At 47.8% G+C, this 21,529-nt stretch overlaps 1 protein-coding gene across 1 annotated transcript; it reads right to left on the reverse strand.

Moving 5' to 3' along the window:
* Positions 1 to 205: 205 nt before the first annotated feature.
* On the reverse strand, positions 206 to 4,396 carry Foxa1 (forkhead box A1). The gene is made up of 2 exons (XM_051146487.1): positions 4,216 to 4,396; positions 206 to 1,971 (listed from the first exon to the last, which is right to left on the reverse strand). Exons 1-2 carry the CDS (start codon positions 4,285 to 4,287, stop codon positions 637 to 639), a joined length of 1,407 nt encoding a protein of 468 aa, XP_051002444.1. The 5' UTR covers positions 4,288 to 4,396; the 3' UTR covers positions 206 to 636.
* Between the last annotated feature and the right edge of the window lie 17,133 nt (positions 4,397 to 21,529).

The raw sequence follows: 21,529 nt of genomic DNA on the forward strand, positions 1-21,529 counted from the left end.
CTGCCATCTGAATGCATCCAAAATGTAAGCGGAAAATAACTGGCTCCCATGTGCGTAACCTGTCTATACTGCATAATGGCAGTCCTATCTTTCAATACTCTCAAGAGCCCCTACTGTCTACTTGTTTCTTTACCATTTTCATTTTTGCGGAGTTAAGAGTATTGCCACAGACCTGTAAACTCGTGTGGTGGGCCTAGGTTAAAAAAAAAAAAAAGCAACGATAACAACAACGACAACGTCAACAACAGAAAAGCACAAACAAATATCTTACAAACTTGACCATCTTCTTTTTAAATAAGCCCTGCACAGACTAGAATGTGTTCACAGGGGAAGGAGTGAAAAGGAGAAGCGGGCAAGGAAGGAGGAAGATTTTCTATATGTACATTTATGGATCATTAGACGTTGCAGGAAAAAAAATTGTTGATACGGAGTCAGTCGTATTTGTAATAATACACACGAGTGTTGAATACAATAAGAAAGTAACAGTCCTTTGAACTGGGGAAATTTGTGCATGGAAAATAAAAAGAGTTGGGGTTTTATTATGTGGTTGGTTTGATGTGTGTGGTTTTGTTTACTGTTGGTTTTTCCTCTCCTGCTACCAGATTGGCCATGCAGACAAACCCCCAGTCCTGGGAGCTAGGAAGTATTTAGCACGGGTCTGGAATACACACCTTGGTAGTAGGCCGGCTCCAAGGCTGAGGGCTCGATGGGGCTCCTCGTGGCCACCGAGGCGCTGCCAAGGGGCAGACTGGCGGGCAAGGTGGCGCCGTAAGGAGAGTACTGCAGTGCCTGCTCATATGCCTTAAAGTCCAGCTTGTGCTGCTGCTCCGAGGAGGACATGAGGTTGTTGATAGAGAACGGGTGGTTAAAGGAGTAGTGGGGGTCCCCTTTCAGATGCAGCTGAGATTCGTGGGGTGCCAGGCCGTGTGCCGGGTGAGAGGGGGGTACAGATGCCAGCGCCCCTGGCCCGGAGCTTATGGGGGGCGCAGATGAAGACGCTGGAGACTTCAACTCCGAAGCGCCCCCTGTCGCCGTGGTCCCGCTGTGGTCCAGAGTCTGGGGGCTGGCGGCGGGCCCGGGGGCCGGCGCGCCCTCTAGCTGGCCAGCTTTTCCGTGTACACCCCGGTGAAGGGGTGACTCCGCGCTGGGGTTACCTGCACCTGAGGGGTCCTTGCGGCTTTCGGGGACTCCCTTGGAGCCGCCGCCCCCGCTCCCGCCTCCGGACCCCGGCTGCTTCTCACACTTGAAGCGCTTTTGACGGCGCAAGTAGCAGCCGTTCTCGAACATGTTGCCGGAGTCCGGGTGCAGCGTCCAGTAGGAGCCCTTGCCGGGCTTGTCAGGGGAACGCGCCACCTTGACGAAACAGTCGTTGAAAGACAGCGAGTGGCGAATGGAGTTCTGCCAGCGCTGCTGGTTCTGACGGTAATAGGGGAAGAGGTCCATGATCCACTGGTAGATCTCGCTCAGTGTGAGCATCTTGCTGGGCGCCTGCTGGATGGCCATGGTGATGAGCGAAATGTAGGAGTAGGGCGGCTTGGCATGCGGATAGCTGCGCTTGAACGTTTTGGCGTCCCCGCCTCCCCCCGCACGGCTACGGCCCAGGTTGGACGGCGCGTACGCCATGGGGCTCATGCACGGGTTCATGGCGGCAGCGTAGGGGCCCAGGCTGTTCATGGAGGCTGTGGGCTGCGCGCCCATGGAGCCCATACCTCCGGGGCTCAGCGCTGCGCCCATGGCAGTGACACCTGCTGCAGTCATGCCGTTCATGGCTCCCGTAGAGCTCCCGGGCATGCCGGCCACAGCACCGGGACTCAGGCCCGCCCCTAGGCCCGGGTTGGCGTAGGACATGTTGAAGGAAGCCGGGGTCATGTTGCCGCTCGTGGTCATGGTGTTCATGGTCATGTAGGTGTTCATGGAGTTCATGGAGCCCAGGCCAGAGTTCATGTTGCTGACTGGGACAGAGGAGTAGGCCTGGAAGGGAGACAGCAAGTGAAGAGGCCCCGAAGGGCAGGGTTAATAGTGAGCTCGGAGTTTGGCTGGCCAGGGGCAAGCCCAGGGACACAGCATTTCTGCAAAGAAATGCCCAGACAGAAAAAAAAAAAAAAAACAACTGTTAGGCGCCCTTCCCTGATCACTCAACGACGGCTTGCAGTGGGGGTGGGGGGTGGGAGGAGGATCCTAACGCTACAGGCTGGAAGAGTTAGCGCTCATCGAAAATATGTCCCCTGGAAGACGCGTTGCCGCTTTACATGCCTGGATCAGGGGCTAGTTATCCAACCCACACCAGCCTATACAAATTGCCTTTGGGCCAAATCAAATTTGAAACTCCTAAAACAGAATTTATGTCTGAGCGTCTGCTTCTTGACTTCACCCCAGCGGTGATGTAGGTTCCACACAGGCCTGCTGGGTGATCAACCCGGCCCCAGCTGGGCGCCCACCTTGCTGAGGGCTCGCAGGCACCGCAGGTCGCACTGCACTGGCATTGTGCTGGCCGCTACTAAACTCTCACCCATAGAGGGAATAGCCTATGTGCCAGGATGACCCCCCAACCCAATTACTCATCTCCCAGCTACTGGCTTTGTCTTAAGAGTTGATTCTAAAAGATGACTTTCTGTTATTATATTTAGAAGTAACGCTTTCCAACTACTTGTAACAATGATAATGTTTTAAAAGAAGCAAACTTATCAGTTAAATAAAGTCCTGGAAAAAATAAAATTAAAAATAAGGTGCATGACCTGACCGAACAACGAGGTGCATATATTTAACTTAAGCGTGATTTTATATGTACAACTCTTTAAGCTATCCAAAATTCTGTTACCTGCTTGCACTGCTCTGACAATTGAGAAATTTGGTAACACAATTTACACACACACACACACACACACACACATACACACACACCATAGATGATAGATGCTGCTGCTGCTCACATCAAAGCCAGGGCTTCAAACCTACACGTGTAGTTTGAAATATTTAAAAATTCCCAAGTCAAACTCTACTTACTTTCTCTTAATGCTACTCTACTTCCTAATTCCCAGCTTTGAGATATAAGAAAGCTCTTTCTATAGGGGTCTCCTCTGGTGGGCCGAGGTGACTGCATCCAAAATTAACCCCCCAGAAAGTGGTCTGAGCTCCTACTAAAATCATCATCAAGCAAAACCCCCATCAACAGCAACCGAGAATACAGGGTGGTTAGAAAACACAGAGCCCTGATATAGGACTGCTTACTGGTAACCTAACAGACAGTATTGATATTCTTAAACCTATGTTCATCAGCGAACGTAACCCTATTTGAAAACATAAGAGATGGATAGATTTTTAATATGAAGACCCAAAAAGGTATGGTTCCCAAATAAACGCAGAAACGAATAAATAAATTTGCCATGAAGGTATTTTCAGATTTTGTACTTTTCTCTACAGATCTTAAAGTGCGTTTTACTTTGGGATTGATTTCTAGCCCTCTCTCCATAATCGCATGAGGGGTTCTCAGTAAGCGTGTTCGATAAGGATTATTAAAAATTTGAAGGTAATCGGCAGCTGTTTTGTAGAAAAGTGCTTTTAATAGGTAGTGGCCGGGTCTGTACCTGATTTTTTTTCGCAGTGCTTTTGTGCACAATGTAAGATAAACCCTCATGAACATGCTACCAAGGGGACAATGAAGAGAAACAGGTTCTTGGCCCTGAGTTCTGGGAAAAAAAAAAAAAAAAATTCTGTTCGCACTAGCGCCACCCAGCGGTTCTAGAGAGGAACGACTACACTTCTACAAACTGGGCTTTTGAAGAATAACTTTTATAAAATTTAGAAATCATTCATTACGAAGAAGCCCAACTTCTGCGGCAGATCATTTTTGCCCAAAGACGTAGGCGACTTTAGTGGTGTGGCCGAGAGGCCGCCCGGTAAGCGAACACCGACTCTCGGAGTTGCTTTTAAGTCGTGCCAGAGCCCGCCGGCCAAACCGCGGCTCCCAGGCCCGGCACCGGATCCCGGTTCTCCACTAGGCAAAGGCAAGTGCTTCCCAAAGCCAGTGTTTTCAAAGCCCAGAGTTTCCAAAAACTCTGCTCTTTGCAAGCGCCGGGACCCAGCAGGCAGCGGGCTGGTAGAGAGGCCGGGCGGGGGCCACACTGCGACCCGCCCCAGTCCCGGCAGGAGCCCACCTCGCCCGGGTCTCCCGGGACACCGACTCTGGGGACACCCGGCCGCCTCCCCGCTTCTCACCTCCTGAGTGTCCGCGTAGTAGCTGTTCCAGTCGCTGCTTTCATGCCCTTCCATCTTCACAGTCCCTAACATCCTGGAGCCACCCTGCCCGACACAACCATCCAACCCAGTGCGGAGCGACGGGCGGGTGCGCTGCGCGGGGCGGGGGAGGGGCGCAGAGCGGCCGCGGTCACCGGAGCGCTGGAGGGCCGAGCGCCACCCGAGCGGGGAGGAGGCCGGGCGCTGCGGGGCGCGGCGTGCGCGGCGGCGGCACGGCGGGAGGGGGCAGCGCCGGGGACAGGAGGCGGCCGCGAAGCGCGGCGCCTGGCTGCGCCTCGGCGGGAAGTGAGCGGGCGGCCTGTGCGAAGCGAGTGCAGTTGAGCTGATGTGGATCTTACGTCGCTGGAGTGCCCACCTCCTCGTCCTCTCCCCATTTGTCCGCCGCACAAAGACGCTCGCACCTACAAAGCCCGAGGTGCACCTGCGAGGCGGCCGCCCGCCAGTCCAGCCGCTGCGCCTCCCTCCCCGCCGCGCCAGTGCCGCGCGCCCCCCGCACCCCCTCCTGCCAGCCCCCTCCCCCAAACCTGGCCCTCACTTTGTTTACAAAGCAGTGTAATTGGTTTAAGCCCCGGGGCTAGGGAAAGAGGAAAATGGGGCGTGTGTGTGTGTGTGTGTGTGTGTGTGTGTGTGTGTGTGTGTGTGTGTGTGTGTGTCCCTTTTTGGAAAAGGGGAAAAAAGAAAAATAGGCGGTGCCTGGAGGACAGGCCAGGGCTCTAGACCACAGCTGTGCTGCGGGAGAAGGGCCGGGGCGGTGGCTTCAGAGCCCCAGCACAGGGAAGGTGCTCGCTGAATGACCCCGAGTTCCCTCCTAGAGGTGCTCAGCACCCCCTGGACCTAATTACGACACAGTTCTTGGTCCCTTCGGCTCCTTTGCAGGCCGACCCGATTCTTGACCCCGAATTCAACCCTGGGATACCACCCCCGCTTCCCGGGCTTCGGGGATTATGAAGGGAAAAAGCCCCACTTTTGCCTCGTCACTAGAAACCCAGTCATCTGAGTCAACTGAGCAGAGTGACGTTAGGCCGACCTGGGCTCCTGGCTAGCAGAACGGAGGCGCTGCCACGAAACTCATACCTGCGGCTAAGAGCAGGTGAGTCACAGCACCGTTTTATATTTTTATGACATAACTTTTTTTTTCCGCCTCAGTCCACTCCACTCCCCTTGTCATCTGCAGCGATCAGAAAGAGGAAGAAACTGAGAGCAGATGTTTGTGTGATAGGGCTGTCGGATCCTCGTCAAGCCTGCCTCTCTTTGCCGGGCTCCTCCTCCCCCCTCCCCCCTTCTGCAACCTCCGGGACCGAGCTGGAGGAGACCGTCTGGTTTCAGATAGAGAAAGGTCAGAGGGAGGGGATAGCTCCCTAAACACTGGCGTAATCTGGGAGTGTAAGGGCCTGGGTGTTGGAACGCATCTGCCATGCTAAACGAAGTGCCAGCCTGACTGAAGTTGCAGTCAGCCCACATTAGTGCCTGATCGCCCCAAGCCTGGAGGAGTTGGTCTAGGGTATCGGGCTCTCAAAAGGTCCTGGTAGTCTGTGGGACCCCCTCCCCCCATCCCAAGTCTCTGGATTCCTTTCAGTTTTCCCAAAGCAGTGGCTTGCCCTCTGTCCTGAGGAAAGAGACTAACCAAAGAGATTAGGCTAGACAGACAGAGTTGGTGATTGGCTCGGAGAAGGTGTCTACCTTTGCGTGACTGACTGTACGTGTTTGCAACTGGGTACAACTACGGAGTGCATTTAAATGTGACTGTGTGGCCCAGTGGGTGTTGTGCCGGCCCGGTAGAGTTACTAGATTTCCTTTAGGAGCGATAAAATAAACTTTACAGTGACCAGGAGACTCAAATATTCTTGTTTTGCAAAGTTTTTTTTTTAAAGGTAATTAATCTCATTTGAAGGAATGTGTTTTCACTTGTCTTCCAAACAGATAGCCCCCGCCACCAACCACCCAGTGCTTTGTTCTTTTAAATCTGTCTTCCTTGAAATCTGGCAAGAGAATCACGTTAAATCCTTGAACCAAACAAACCTCTTAAATCAGCAGGGAGCAGAGAAGGTGAAGATGTGTAGTTAAGGAAATAAAAAGATAAAAGCATTGGATTACAATGCCTTTTTGAACAACAAAAAAAATGTGTGTGTGTGTGTGTGTGTGTGTGTGTGCGCGTGTGTGTGCATCATGTTATAAGCAAAGGAATGAGAGTGAAATTAAATCCACCTAGAACTCAACAGAGCAGGCAAACCCTCCCCAACTGCATTTGGCCCCTGTGACTAGAAGTCACTCCTGTCAGTTGTGTGAATGTACCCGTGTGTGTGTGTGTGTGTGTGTGTGTGTGTGTGTGTGTGAAACTTAATTCTTTTTGTAAAGTTCCCACTGACAGCAGGACCACCATTTGTAAAGCACACGGATGCTTAGCTTCCTCAGTCTGGTCCTGGGGACTTTCAGGGATAAGTAGCTTCCTTGTTCCTTAGTTGTTGGCTCTCTGATGCCCTCTTGGCTCTTCTACAACTCCTAGCATGACTTAGACTTCTCCTTTGGGTAGTAACAGCATATAGGCTTTATATGGTGCATAAAAAGTCAAGGACCTGGTGTGTGGGTGTCATGTCACATGGAAGGAGTTAGTTAAAAGATCACATGTTCTTTCAGCCCATTTTCCAAGTTGGCTTGGCTCCTTTTCAAGTCTACTTAAAAGGGAAAAGAGGTCATTCATAAGGTGAGGCCACAGTGAAGTTTCTCACAAGCGTCTTCAAAATCTAAGAGTAGTGGTACAGAATGGACTCCTGATTACAGTGTTCTGGGTTTGTGGCCCAATCCTGTGAACACAGTGCCTCCTGTATGTATGTTCCCGCAACACCGTCCAGGCAGTTTGTTTGTTTGTTTAAATATATTTTATTAAACTTATTCATATTACATCTAAATTGTTAGCCCATCCCTGTATCCCCCCATTCCTCCCTGCCTCCCATTTCCCCCTACTCCCCTCCCCTATGACGGTGACTGAGGGGGACCTCTTCATCCAGGCTGTTTAATTCTGAGCTGACTGAAGCCACGAAGAAGCAAAAGCAGCAGTTGGGTCACTTCCCTGCTTTTAGTTATGGCCGTTCTGGACACCTAATGAAGTCAGAAATCAGTTTGTGAAGCTTTAGTGTTCCAAAAGACAGTCTCCCCAGCTTTAAAAGTAAAACAGTAGGGTCACTTCGTTCCAAGTCTTTGACCAGGCAAACACCACACACACACACACACACACACACACACACACACACACACACACACAGGGAGAGAGAGAGAGAGAGAGAGAGAGAGAGAGAGAGAGAGAGAGAGAGAGAGAGAGAGGGAGAGAAAAGAGTGTTACGGAATCCAAGCCTCCTAAACCTTGTTCCTGTGGAACATCTTTCCATCAGTAAGTAGCTCCTTATGCCATATATAGCAAAAACAAGCAATTAAACCTGCCTTCAGCTCTGGGGCACTGAGAAATCTAAGAGACCTCAGGAGAACAGACTCTTCTGCGATGTCCCAGGTCGAACTTGACAGGGTGAGGACAGTCAGCCACAGCCTAGGGCGTCCAGGTAGCCTAAAGCGGTAAATGGTGTAAGCGAGAGCAGTCAGGAAGGTGGGCTGACCCTATGTCCTATCTCAGGGCTTTCGCCAGGTCAAGGCCTCCTTGGCCCTAGTCATGCTCGGCGCCAGGTGGTCGGAGTTCCTCCACGGGCCCACGCCCTACCAGATAAGAAGCTTACGTCCTTCCGCGGGGGGGGGGGGGGGGGGGGGGGTGGGTGCTGGTGGAATTAGACACAAAGCAACTAAGACCTGTGGTCTTTAACTGGGTTCAAAGCCTACTCTGACTAGAACCAGTTTAGGGCTGCAGCTAGTGGCCTGAAAGCATCCCTCATTCTTGTTGGTGCGGTGCCCTGGGGGGTTTGAAGTGTGCAAGGCGGGGAGGTTTCGCAGCTTGCCCTGGTCGCGGCGCCCAGGCCAGCCGGCACCTCTACTACTAGCAAGTGCGAGGGTTCCTGCTCTTTCACTGCCTCGCTTTCCCCATTCTTTCTGTATTCACTTGTTCGTTTTACTCTGTCATCCGCCATTAAATCCTCATTATAGAATCAATTCACCTCACGGGCATGCAGGGCGTGCAATCTGCAGTAGGTGAAAGCCCTGGGGCTAGTTCTATGCCAAATCCTCTACTGCTGCTCTGGACCTCACATCTGTCCAGGTGTGCCTTTGCGCCATGCGTATGCATATTCAGGATTTCACTTAGTTTGTTAAAAACAAAAACAGGCATTGAGTTTGTCTGTTCTGTTGCACCTTGAGTTGCCGCCATGTTTCAGAAAGTCTCAGAGTCCCTAATCCAAAGCTGGTCTAGAGCCGGATGTCTGAGCCGGAGCTGCTCCTCACCTGGCCTCGCCCGCGGGCGACAAAACCGTCGCTCTGGCTGTGAGAGAGCTTCACGCTGCCAAGATCAACTCACATTTTTATGTATTCAAATGAGAAATGTTGGAGAGGACTGCTTGCCTCGCCCGGCAATGCACAGCCTTGGAAGGAAAAGTTAAGTGTCCCACGGGTCCGGTCCCTGGAGACAAATATTATTACCTCCGTCCCTCCTGGAGCATTCACTCCTCCTTTCCTGCACCTCCCACCCCCTGGACACATCTGGATCCTCACGGGCTTGTTGAGATATTTATCTGAAAAGTTGCTCTGAAAGTTAGCTATTGTTTTATTCATACCCGTCAGCTAAGCTGGTTGGAAGACCTGCTCAGCTGTCCAGTCAGTCCGTCCTCCCTAAGCCAGGCCCTCAAGTGCGAGGTGGGGATGGGCGGGTGGGTGGGGCACACTGGCCTTAAGTATCCCTCTAATTCTGAAGGAAGGGTGGACAATGATCGGCTCACGTAAAGAGTTGGGAAATCATGTTTCCCCATGTGATGCCTCTTACGTCTGAGAACAGAAAGAGAGGCAGAGCGGCAGAGATCCTGCTGTGTCCCACAGACTGGGTGGGGCGCTTTGAGAGCCGCGTGGCCGTTTTTTCCACCTCCTGCCTAGGCGTTCAAGAGCTGGTGGAGGGTTTGGTCCGGGCTTGACCCTTCACAGGACAAAAGACCATGCTGACAGGGAGCAGCAATGAAAGCTGAGGGCTCCGAAGAAAAGTCAACGAATTTCATTTTTTGCATCGAGGGTAGCAGCTTAAACGCAATCCATCACCAAGGGCAGAAAGTAACCAGGTATTTAGCTTTCTCATGCCTGTCATCTACCCCTTCCAATCCACATGAGTCCCCATTTTACACACACACACACACACACACACACACACACACACACACACACAGAGAGAGAGAGACAGAGAGAGACAGAGAGAGACAGAGAGAGACAGAGAGAGACAGAGACAGAGACAGACAGAGACACAGAGAGAGACAGAGAGAAAAACACACACACAGAGAGAGAGAGAGACAGAGAGAGAGACACAGAGAGACACACAGAAACACACACACACACACACACACACACACACACACAGAGAGAGAGAGAGAGAGAGAGAGAGAGAGAGAGAGAGAGAGAGAGAAACAGAGAGAGAGATGGGGCGGGGAGAGCAGGCTTCCCACATCCCTCAGTCCCCTTTATGGATTTAACTTTGTGTATACAAATGTGATTATCTTCACATTCACATAGTTCTATATAACTGATGGTTTTGAAACTATCAACTAAATCATATCCTACATTGGAAGAAGAAGAAGAAAAAGAAGAAGAAGAAGAAGAAAAAGAAGAAGAAGAAGTCCATTTTTCCATTGTAGTTGTTTCTTGATCACCCCCCCCCCCATTTGAAGCTAAATTGCAGGTACAACCAGGGAAGGTTACATTCTTTGTCAAAAAAATTTTTTTTAATTGGTGGGCAGTTTGGACTTGCTGTTTCTGCTGTTTCCAGTAGCTATACTAAACCAGTTTGATTATCCTGGCCACAGTCACTTGAACTTTAAGTCTTTCTTTGTCTTATGGGTCACAGAGCAAGACTTAACTCATCTTGCAATGGAGTTTGTTTCTAAACAGAAAAGTATAGGTAGAGATGTCTTTAGAGGCATTTGCTCAGGCAGGGGACTGGTGAGATCTGCAGGGACTTTGAGTACTTCCTGAATCGCATGATTCAGGTTCCTCGGTGTTCCTGGATCCCATCTGGATGAGGAAATGTCTGCCCACTGTTGAGTGCTATGAATGGTAGCAAGCCCAAAGCAGCTCCCCAGAGTGAGATCTTAGAATTTCTCCAACTAACAGAGTCTTAGCCTTAAGCTCCACACTTTGCTTTAGAGTCCTGCCATGTTCTTAACACTCCTGTACAACAAACTGCCTCCACCCCATTCTTTCCTGTTTGGTTCCCTCCATGGTCAGAGTAGCCCCCAGAAGGCAGGGACTATTCATATTCTTTTTCCTCAAGTAGAGCCTGGAGGAGAATTGACTAGCCCTGAGACTGGCCTGACTGGCTTCGGGCAGGGAGAGATTGCTGAATTTAGAAAGGGGATCCAGAACAGTTGGGCTAGTGGCCCGGAAGAGCCTCCTGAACCTGCTCTGCCCCATCTTAAAATAAACTGTCAGGTAACATTGACATGAAACACTTTCCCTCTCTAGCTCTCTGGACATGGATAGAATTGTAACTACAGATTTATTGCTAATATAAGTTGGTCCATGTATGATCCAAACAAATGTTTCACCTTTCCTCACTGAAAAGGCAGTGGCAACAGCACATATCAACAGAAGATATTGATTAAAAGTTAACCCCATCAATTTCCCATCAAGCAAAATGCTTTCCCCGGAGCAGAACAGGAAATGTCGGGGTTTAAATAATGTGTTTAAACTGGCAAATAAATAAAGCTGGGCCCATGCGCTGAGGGGGAAAATCGGCAACAGAGTTCTGAAGTTGAGATTGAGCTTGCTTGCTGCCTGCTGGGCTCCACCCTGCTCTGGGTCGCACCTGGGGCGCTAGTGCTGCTAAACAGTTTGCTCAGTGAAAGTTGCCTTCCAGACCCTCTCTAGCTCCTACCTCTCAGTGGGCCTTGGTAGAGGGAGCAGGAATTATCAGATATTGACCTCTATGATCAGTCCACTCATAGAATACAAAGTACTGTCCTTCACCCATCTTTCCTGAGTCTTGTAATGACTTTTCTTAAAGAAACACCAATCGAAGACATGTGGTGTGTTGCAATGTACCAACCAGAGAGTCCCCAGGTTTATCTTTCCTCCCCAAATTTTATTTGCCACGGAAATGGGCTTTTGGACTCTTCTGAGGATTCTGCAATTCCCCCAGCCACAGGTGCTTTTCTTGTCACTCCATCCCCACCAGGCATCTGTGCTGCTCAGCCAGCACATGTGCTGCATGACACTTGGGTACAGTCAGGTTCGCTATATATTGGGGGATAGGATCTATCAGGTCTAATGCAAATTTGTTTCTTGCAAATGCTTCTGAAGGCACAGGCAGTTGGGTGGTTGTGCTTCCTTCCCCCAAACTCTCCTCCTCTCACCAAGCCAAAAGAGCAAAAACCAAAAACGAAAACTAAACCAAAACAAAACAAAAAAACAAAAAACAAAAAACCCAAAAACAAAAAGAACACACACACACAAACAAAAAACCTTCTATTGTGCAGTCTGGATTCCCTCTGACCTCCCCATGACCACCCCAACACCCCCTGCCAAGAGAAGTGGTTTCAATAAATAAAGCCCAGGGATAGGGTGGAAGGTCAGTTTACACTGGGGCTGCAGCTTCTAAAACCCCTGCATGTGCTGGGATGGGGATAAAGCTGGTCACCCTCATAAGAGGTGAGGGTAATATTTGAACATGTCCCCTGAATGGGGAGGCCTGGTAGCACTCAGAGGAAGGACAGCAGGCTACCAAGAAGAGACTTGATATCCTATGAGCATATACAGGGGGAGGAGGCCCCCCTCAGTCACAGTCATAGGGGAGGGGAGTAAGGGGAAAATGGGGATACAAGGGATGGGATAACAATTGAGATGTAATATGAATAAATTAATAGAATATATTTTAAAAAGAAAAAAGAAAAAAAGAGGTGAGGGTAGAACTGAGGGCTAGTAAGTATGTGTGAAGATTCAGGCTGAGGAGCCTATGCTGGGATGCAGTCTGGATCGGAGCACCCTGCTGCTATCTCAAGTCAGCTGGCATGAGACAGACAGGAAGGTAGTACTTTTCGCCTCCAAATGAGACTCTTGGTCACTCTGCCCGGATGTGACAGTGTCTGGGAGGGAACAAAGCACGAGGGACTTGTGGGACAGAGCCAGACAGATTCCTAGCCCAGGAATGAGGGACCCCTGTGAACCCTAGAGGGACCATCTGCTGTGGGTGAAGTGAAGCCGACCTTCTCCTAGGATGGTAAAAAGTACCTCCATGGGAAGGGAAGGTCCTAGAAGTATCTGTATCTGAAGGTTTTCCTCTTTGCTACTGAATATTTAGCTTTGCGGTCCACCTCTCCTGGCAAATTCTGAGCAAAATGCTCCCTGCTTTTCAACTGTCACTATCATGCAGGGTGGTGCTTGCAGCAGGAGAGAGTTTGAGGGTAGGAATCAGACATAAACTGCAGTGTAGATTCTGCAGGAGGCTGGCTCACTCTCAGCCTTACTTTCTTCAATGTCACAATCAGCATATCAGAGTTCATCTCATAGCAGCTGAAAGCAGAGCAAACAGGAGACAAAAAGTACAGAGAGAGCTTCCCAGAGTTCCAGGTGCAGGGATGTGAGGCAGGTGATGTGGGCTTGCCATGTAAGTGTACCATTTTTTCTCCCTCCATGTATTTTGTTTGTGGTGACCAGCCTGGACTATCCTGCTGGCCTTGCCAGTGGCATTCTTGTGTGGTGACTGGACAGGAGGCCCTTGATGTTTCCTGAATCTTCCTCTATTCCTTCTTGCCATGGAAACAGGCTGCAAGGATAAAGAAATGGTGAAAACTCATGCATCTCCTATTTCCCACTCTGGACTGCACAGAACTCCACTAGGACAGTGGAACACATGGCCCCTTCCCTATACGCCCATCCAGAAAGGGGAAGATAGCTCCCAAGAGCCGTGCTCTAACTACCCTGGGCTCTGAAGATCCTTGTCCCAGGCCAGGATCAACAGCAGGCATTGGGAGTCTCAGCATACTTCATTCCTGGGCTCTCCACCTCACCTGGGATGTTGTAAGTCCAGAGAAAGCCTGGTTTGTGCTTAGACTCAAGGGCACTCCTATAGGAAAAGAGGGCTAACGGGAGACAAGCCAAGAGGTGCTGCATCCCCTCAGTACCTGAGTTTAGGGAGAACTGATGAGAATGCCATTGATTGTCCCTGGTTGCTTTTGACTCATTCGGCTTCCCTTCCCATGAGCAGAGTTAGAAAGAATCACTCACTTTTCCTTTAGAGAAGTATCACTTAGGTATTTCTAAAATTCCCCAAACCCAAGATGCCATTATAGCAAGGCATCTTTATTTGCTGTCTTTGAGACTATTTGATTTAAATTCCCTTTTAAAAAATCTTCTTCTTCTTCTTTTTCTTCTTTTTCTTCTTTTTCTTCTTCTTCTTCTTCTTCTTCTTCTTCTTCTTCTTCTTCTTCTTCTTCTTCTTCTTCTTCTTCTTCTTCTTCTTCTTCTTCTGTAAGTCCATTTAAAATGAAGCAAGAATACTGGACACACAATGGATCCTTCAAATACTAAAGATTATAAATATTATCTTGTGTGTACAAAAGGCTTAATGAGGTCATAAAGCTTAATTAAAAAATACAATACCATGAGTGGAGAGAATATATCACAACAGAGTTTCCTCAGGCATAGGTTCATCTGCTGGGTGAAGATTCATGAATGACTAACCCCTCCCACTGAGGGAATTTGGAAGGGCTGGAGTTCAGTTGTGGATGGAGGGGTTTTCATGAATAATGGCACAAATTTCAGACAGTGCTTGGGTGGGCTAAGAGGGTCCTGTGTGCAGGCTTTAGTAAGTTTTTAAATTCTGCTTCTCTGAGCAATCAGAATGGGGACAGATAAAATATTTCCTTCACCGGAGAACAGAAAAACAACACATCTTCAAAGTTTATTAATTTTTCTTGGGTTGGTTCTGGGGGAGGTGAAGTCTCAGGCAGTGGTCTCTGGCTAAATGCAGCTTCTGTTTTTACAGCTTACTCGGGGAGAGCTGTTAGTTTTTCTAAGCACAAACCGGGAATTCGTTCTCTAAGCTCAATGTTTAGGCTACAAAGCCGGGACAACTGTCTTACATACCTACCTTCAGAAAAAGAATGGCTCTGACCTCAAACTCAGCAAAATCTCCACTGCATTACCATGCTTGGAGCCCATCTAAGCAAAGCCCTTTGGAGGGCTGAAGTGCAAGTGGAATGCTGAATGTCAGCCCCTACCTCCAAGAAAAATAAATCCTTAATTCTCAGCCAAGTACACCTGCTTACGTGTATCTTTTCTTTTCAATGGGTCACTTTACTCAGAGCTTTCTTTCTGCTCCATGCTTGCTATTTTTATCTCACCTAAGAACACTGAGATCAGACCAGGCGCCAGACTTCTGAGACACCCTGGGGATGAGGTGGCTGGCTTGCTAAGGTCTGTTGTTAGAACCACCTCAGAGTTCAGGGTCTGGGGAAGGGGTGGCATATTAACTCACCACAGGGTGAGAGTGGGGACCAGTGTCTTTGGAGAAGACTCCAGCTATTCAGTGCTAGAGTGGACCACAGAGGGTGCAAATTGTCTCACAATATGCCTGTTCCCATGCGGAGATAACAACGTAGGGAACACTTGGACAAAGATTCCCCCGGATGCTATTCCAGGGAGCTGCCCTTAATGGGGGGGTGCTGTGTAGTTTTCCTGACATTTGGAGTCCCAGTTGGATTTGGCCAATAAGGGGCAAAGGTACAGAAATTTGGGGAAAAGGGCACAGTGAGAGGTGAGAATTCTTCTTTCTGCCTCTCCCCTTTATTTCTATGGCTTTGTGGTCACTCCCCTCCCCACTAGGCACCTCTTTTGCACTATAGCTCTCACCAGGCTCTGCTAAACCCCAACATAATACTATTTGGTGTTTTTAGACAAGATCTGATGGCGGAAAGAAGAACCAATCCTCAGTCATTTCCTCTATCATCCTTTTAATATCGTAACTCATCATAGGGTTTCTGCCTGTTCCCTTTCACTGTTTTGAGGTGCAGGCATGTAGTTTCTAGGGTGGCTGTACTCTTGAAGGCAAGGCTGCCTCTGGGTCTAACACCAGAGCAAATTTGAAGCTAATCTGCTATACTCATCACTTTAATTTGGTGAGATATATTTGATATCTCTGCTAAAACAATTAGAGCCCAAACCAAATATTAATACTATCCAAGATTGTTTTGACCTTGGCCGAACTAACCTTGTTGTAAAGCAGGGATTAAGACTTTTGCTAAGTTTTACTAGTATAAACAGATTGGAAACTAAGTCCAGCTTATAGGAAGTGCTCATTTACATTCTAGAATGATCTAGCATTTTTGGCTTTTTCATTTCCACTATATTTAATTCTATCTAGAGTTCAGTTCTCTCCAAGCCTGTGACTTGATAACAACTCAGTATTGACTAATGCTAGGTTGGCGACATTACTTGAGTATGACCATTTATGAGAACTCTGTGTCCTTGACACCGTGCTAGAAATTAAGGATACTAAATTAAAAAAAAAATCTTTAAATTTAAGATATTTTTTTGCCTTTGTGTATGTGTATGTACCATGTGCAACCTCATACCCACAGGTGTGAAGAGGGCATCAGATCCTCAGAACCTGGAGTTACAGATGCTTGTGACCCGGTATATGAGTGCTGGGAACCTAACCCAGGTCTTCTGCAAGAATGACAAGTGCTCTTAACTGCTGAGCCATCTCTCCCAGTGATCCCAAGTTTAAGGCAATAGTTTTCCTTACTTGCAATTAAAACAATGGTCCTTAGTAATCATATTGGCTCACAGCTGTAGACCCACAGAGAGCTATAGCTAATAGAAAGGCTGAGACAGGCTGCTTGTTGGTCACATTCTTGACAAGAAGTCAAGATTCAAGGAGAGACTAATGTTAGTGCTCAGCTCCCTTGCTTTTTCATTTTACTCAGAAGTCAGCCCATGGGATGGTACCACCTACGGTTAAGATGGCTCCTCCCCCTCAATTAATCTAATTTAGAGGATCCTCCACAGGCAGGGCCACAGGTTTTTTTCCTTGGTGATTCTAGACCCTGAAAAGTTGATGGCCGAAACTAACCCTTACGCATACCACTGCTAACTGTAATTTGGGTGGTAAAAATTGTGACCATTGTTTTAATTTCTATTTCTCTATTTGTTAGTGCAGTTGAATGTTCTTTTATTGGGCTATTCACACTGTTTTTTAGCCTGAATATATTTGAACATTCATCTATCTTTCACCTACAGGATTATTTTATGGTGCTGGGGATTGACTCTAGGCACTTGTGCGTGCTTGGTGAGTGCTCTGTCACTGAGCTACCCCTCAAGTACTCACCTGAGATTTCATGTCTGCCATTATAGATCATCATAGATTTTCACCAGATTCTTAATTGCATTATATTTCTTTTAACCACATAGAATTAGAACCTCGTTATTTCTGTGGTTTAATGCTTATAAATCTTTCATCCAACTGAAATTAATTTTCTTTTGCAGAATATGAAGTGAATATATACATTTACTTTCCAGGTCTTTTAACCTTTGGGCAGGTTCTACTTATGAAGTACTTTGAATTCTACCTAGAGAGCTGCATTTGGACTTCACTATGCTGTGACACTTTGGAGGTATGGAAGCTGGGGTGTTATGTGGAGTCTGCTATTACTTCCTGTATATGATCACGAGGTGACTCCAAAAGTAGGCGACAAGAGAACTAGTAAGAGGTGAGTAACAAGGATTTGGTTATATCACAGAATTTCAATGCATGCTTGAGTAATTTGATTCTGCTCTTTGGAGTCAAATTCCTCCTCTTTAAGATAATTTCCCCAAAATGTGTAGACAAATGTATTGAATTAGAAATGATCATAATGAATGAGTTAACCCAGAAGCAGAAAGAGTCAAATGGTATATACTCACTTATATCTGGACACTAGCCCAAGAGGCATGTCCCATGAAAGTCTTCACTTACCAGGAAACTGGGATAGAGGGGAGGACATCCTATTGGGACTGTAGGTGAGAGAAGCATGGGAAAATGAGGAAATAGAAGGATCCAGAGGGTCCTAGAAACCTACAAGAAGAACATGACAGATGGATCTGGGCCCAGGGGTCCTGCTCAAACTATGGCACCAGCCAAGGACAATACATGCAGTAAACTTCGAACCCCTACCCAGATCTAGCCAATGGACAGGACATTCTCCACAGTTGAGTGGAGAGTGGGGACTGACTTTCACACGAACTCTGGTGTCCCATATTTGACCACGTCCCCTGGGTGGGGAGGCCTGGTGTCACTCAGAGGAAGGATAGCAGACTACCAAGAAGAGACTTGATACCCTATGAGCATATACAGGGGGAGGATGTCCCCCTCGGTCACAGACATGGGGGAGAGGAGTAGGGGGAAAGCAGGAGGGAGGGAGGAGTGGGAGGATACAAGGGATGGGCTAACAATTGAGATATAATATTAAAAAAAGATAATTTCATTCCTGCTGGCATTTTAGATCAATAACTATCATCACTGTGGTAATTTAAAGGAAAATGGCCCCTACAGGCTCAGGTATTTGAATACGTGGTTTCAGTAGAACTGCTTTGAGAAGGATTAGGAGGTGTTGCCTTGATCTGTGTCACTGGAAATGACCTCCCAGGTCTCAAAAGCTCAAGCCAGATCTCTCTTGATTCGCCTCCAACTTGTGGATAAGATATAAGTGCTTAGCTACTGCTCCAGCACCATGTCTGCCTGCTGCCATGTCCCCAGCACCATGTGTGCCTGCTGCCATGCTCCCTACTGTGGCGATCATGAACTGACCCTCCACAACTGTAAGCAAGCCCTCAGTTAAATGTTTTCTTTTATAGGTTGCCTTGACCATGATATCTTTTTAGCAATATAAAAGTAAACTAAGACAAAATAAGTAACTCCCCTACCCTTCTTTCTGTTTTTCTTTTGGTAAAAGCAGACCTAGAATAGAGGTTCCCAACACAGCACCATTTCATAGCTCCAGTGAAATTTTTGTCTCTTTGAACATCAGTGCCTTACTTATTAAATGAAAACAATGCTACTTAGCTCATGAATAGTATTTTCTTACAGTACGAACACCTGCACACTGTAGAGGTGTGGGAGCTGAGATGATCATCCCAGGAAGGTAATTTGTTGTCGTCCTGAAGGAACTACTTCCATTCCTACAGTGATGTGGTCCCCATGGAGCCTTCGCAAGGTCATGTGGTCAGTGCGATGAGGCCTCAGGATGGAGAGCCATTTTCCGCACAGTGCTTTTCACTTGTGAGCATTCATCAATCCTTTCGAATGTACCATGTGAGGGGGTGAAGCAAACCTGCCAGGTAAAGTCATCATCCCGTCTTACAGACAAGGGTGAAGGAACACTGCCCGCTTCTATGAAATGGACGTGTCACGGAATGGCATTCCCTGAGAACGCCAGCGAATGCTTGCCTGCTTGGGTTGTTCCTGGGCCCATGTAGTTGTAGAGAACAGAGCATACTTCTCTGCAAGCACCTGGGAGACGCTGTGTAACCTCCAGTGTCTGGAGCTTCATAGAGGATCTTCAGAAGTGCCCATCTGTGATGACTTTGATGTCACGTGAGTATCGGAAGTGGGTAGACAGTAGAGTGCCTATAAACTTTTGGGAGTCTAAGGGCCAGGTACTGAGCAAAATACTTCAACTTACACTCTAATTGGTTTTGCTTTTCTTCTTCTTCTTCTCCTCCTCCTCCTTCTCCTTCTCCTCCTCCTCCTTCTCCTCCTCCTCCTCCTCCTCCTCCTCCTCCTCCTCCTCCTCCTCCTTCTTCTTCTTCTTCTTCTTCTTCTTCTTCTTCTTCTTCTTTCTCTTTAAAAGTGAAGAAATCAGGATGCAATGGTTTGCTTATCACACTCACAAAACCAAAATAGCTACCAACTAGATCAAGAACAAGTCACAAGCCCACTCCTCCCTGGGGTTCCTCAAGGAGGTACTTGTCACTCATTTCACGTCACTTTTTCCTCTTCCAAGATGCCTACTGTCTTAGTTAGAGTTTCTATTGCTGCAATGAAACACTACGACCAAAGCAGCTTGGGGAGAAAAATGCTTTATTTTTGTTTACTCTTCCATATCACTGTTCATCACTGAAGGAAGTCAAGACAGGAACTCAAGCAGGGCAGAACCTGGAGGTAGGGTCAGATGCAGCGACCACTGAGGGGTGCTGCTTACTGACTTGCACCACATGGCTTGCTCAGCCTCGTTTCTTATAGAACCTGGGGCCACCAAACCAGGGGTCACCCTTCCACATCAATCGCTAATTAAGAAAATGTCCTTCAGCACTTCCTGCTGCCAACCCTTTCCCCTGGAGGCATTTTCTTAATTGAGTCTTTCTCCTCTCCAGCAACTCTAGCTTGTGTGAAGTGGACATAGCAGTAGCCAGCACAGTGACTCTGTGGACCTCTGAGGAGAGTATTTGTGTGTTTATTTTTAATATGTCAACTGAGTGTGCATTTGTAGGTGGTACAGTTTATGCTAATCTTGGATTTGAACTCTATATGTTGGACTAGGGTAACATGGGGGCACTCTGTGTCTAGCTTCTCTGTCCCACAAATTTCAGGTGTGAGAAGCCTGTGTTGTTTCTCAAAGCTGAACTTGATTCATTTCCTTTGTATAAACTATTGTGTTTTGTGATTACACGCTTTGTGAATTTTGCTTTTGATGAGCATTTGAGTTGTTTTCAGCTTTTACCCAAATAGACAAAATGGCTAGGTTTTTAAAAAAATCATTAAAATATAAATGTTTGCAACTTCCTCTTTTCCTAAAAATCTGTACTCCCTATGTGTTTCTTGCTGTACCTAGCAGAGTTGCTGGATAGTAAGTGTGTGTATGGGCACCTTTAATAGGCAAGGCCAATTACTGCTTCATGGATCACATTATAAAAATTGAATATTGCAGGATTTAAGATTAGTTTGTGAGTTCGTAAGAAACTTGAATTTCATGTTTCAGAGTTCAGGTCTCTTTGGTGGCAACATGGCAGTACACTGACAGGTAATATAGAAATACATTATTTTAGTAAAGGTATAAAGGAAGAAGGTGTTGTAAATGGTTTGTTAAGCTGAGCGGTTGGCGGGTCTGAGAAAATCAGCTCTTGTAGGTGATATCTGACCAGGCTGCCGCCTCGTGGGACCCATTTCCACCATCCATTGAACTGAGACCTCCCGTGAAGGGTTTAAGCTCCTGAAGCAAGGGCCTTGGAGCTGATTTCTGGGCGCTAAGCCTGAGGGGATCCACCTTGGCAGGGATTGGGAGTATAGCACTGTTAGAGCTCAGGTGCTGGAACATCGAGGTGAGGCTTGTTGCTGGGCAACAAAGGAGCGGGTCCTTTCTTCCATATTTAGCTGGTAGAGCCGGCCAAAGCCTTGTGTCCCCTCAATCTGTGGGATACTTGGACCTCCTGATCTGGGCCTCCTGAACCATCCAGGTGAGCAGAGGCTGTGGACTGGGGTACAGGTAATTTCCCTTGGACTCTGGCGCGCCTATGACAATCGGCTGAGCCAATGTTCCCGCTCTCTCATCCGTTATGGCAGCTTCACAAAATTCAGTGTCAAATATAGGGCTGGGGTTGAAAAGCGATCAGGGCTGGGTAAGCAGTGGGCTTCTGTAGACTGTAAGTTTGAGTTAAGGAAAACATTTTTGGTGGGAAACCGAGCACGGGTTTCTGAAGAGGAGCTAGAAGTGAAAACAGCCTGCGGAAGGGGGTAGGCTGGGCTTTGGGGAACAGAGAAAGGGGGGCAACAGATGGCAAAGAGGGTAGTGGGGAGGGTGAAAGCTCACAGTGGCGAGAATTAATGCCATCGCTGACCATCTCTGCCACCCTGAGCCAGGGCGGCTTGTTTTAGATAAGCCTTAACCACACTACTAGGCAAGAACTCCCAGTGGCTTCTACCTAATTTCAGCACAGAGAGCTGCTTCTCTTGGGTTTGGAAGTAAACGAGCATGAGCTTACTGCAAGGGTTATTTGCTGCTGAAGACTACATACAACACGAATCCTTTTGCAGGCTTTTGTTAGATGAACGTAAGGAGACAATTTGCTTTTTTTTTTTTTTTTTTTTTTTTTTACTTGTTTACAACTTGCTCCTTCTCGTATTTACAACTTCAAGTAGCAGCATGATTTATAAGCAGCAAGCTGCTGCAGGAAG

Source organism: Acomys russatus, chromosome 1 (genome assembly GCF_903995435.1).
Source record: "Acomys russatus chromosome 1, mAcoRus1.1, whole genome shotgun sequence".
NCBI classification, from domain to species: Eukaryota; Metazoa; Chordata; class Mammalia; order Rodentia; family Muridae; genus Acomys; species Acomys russatus.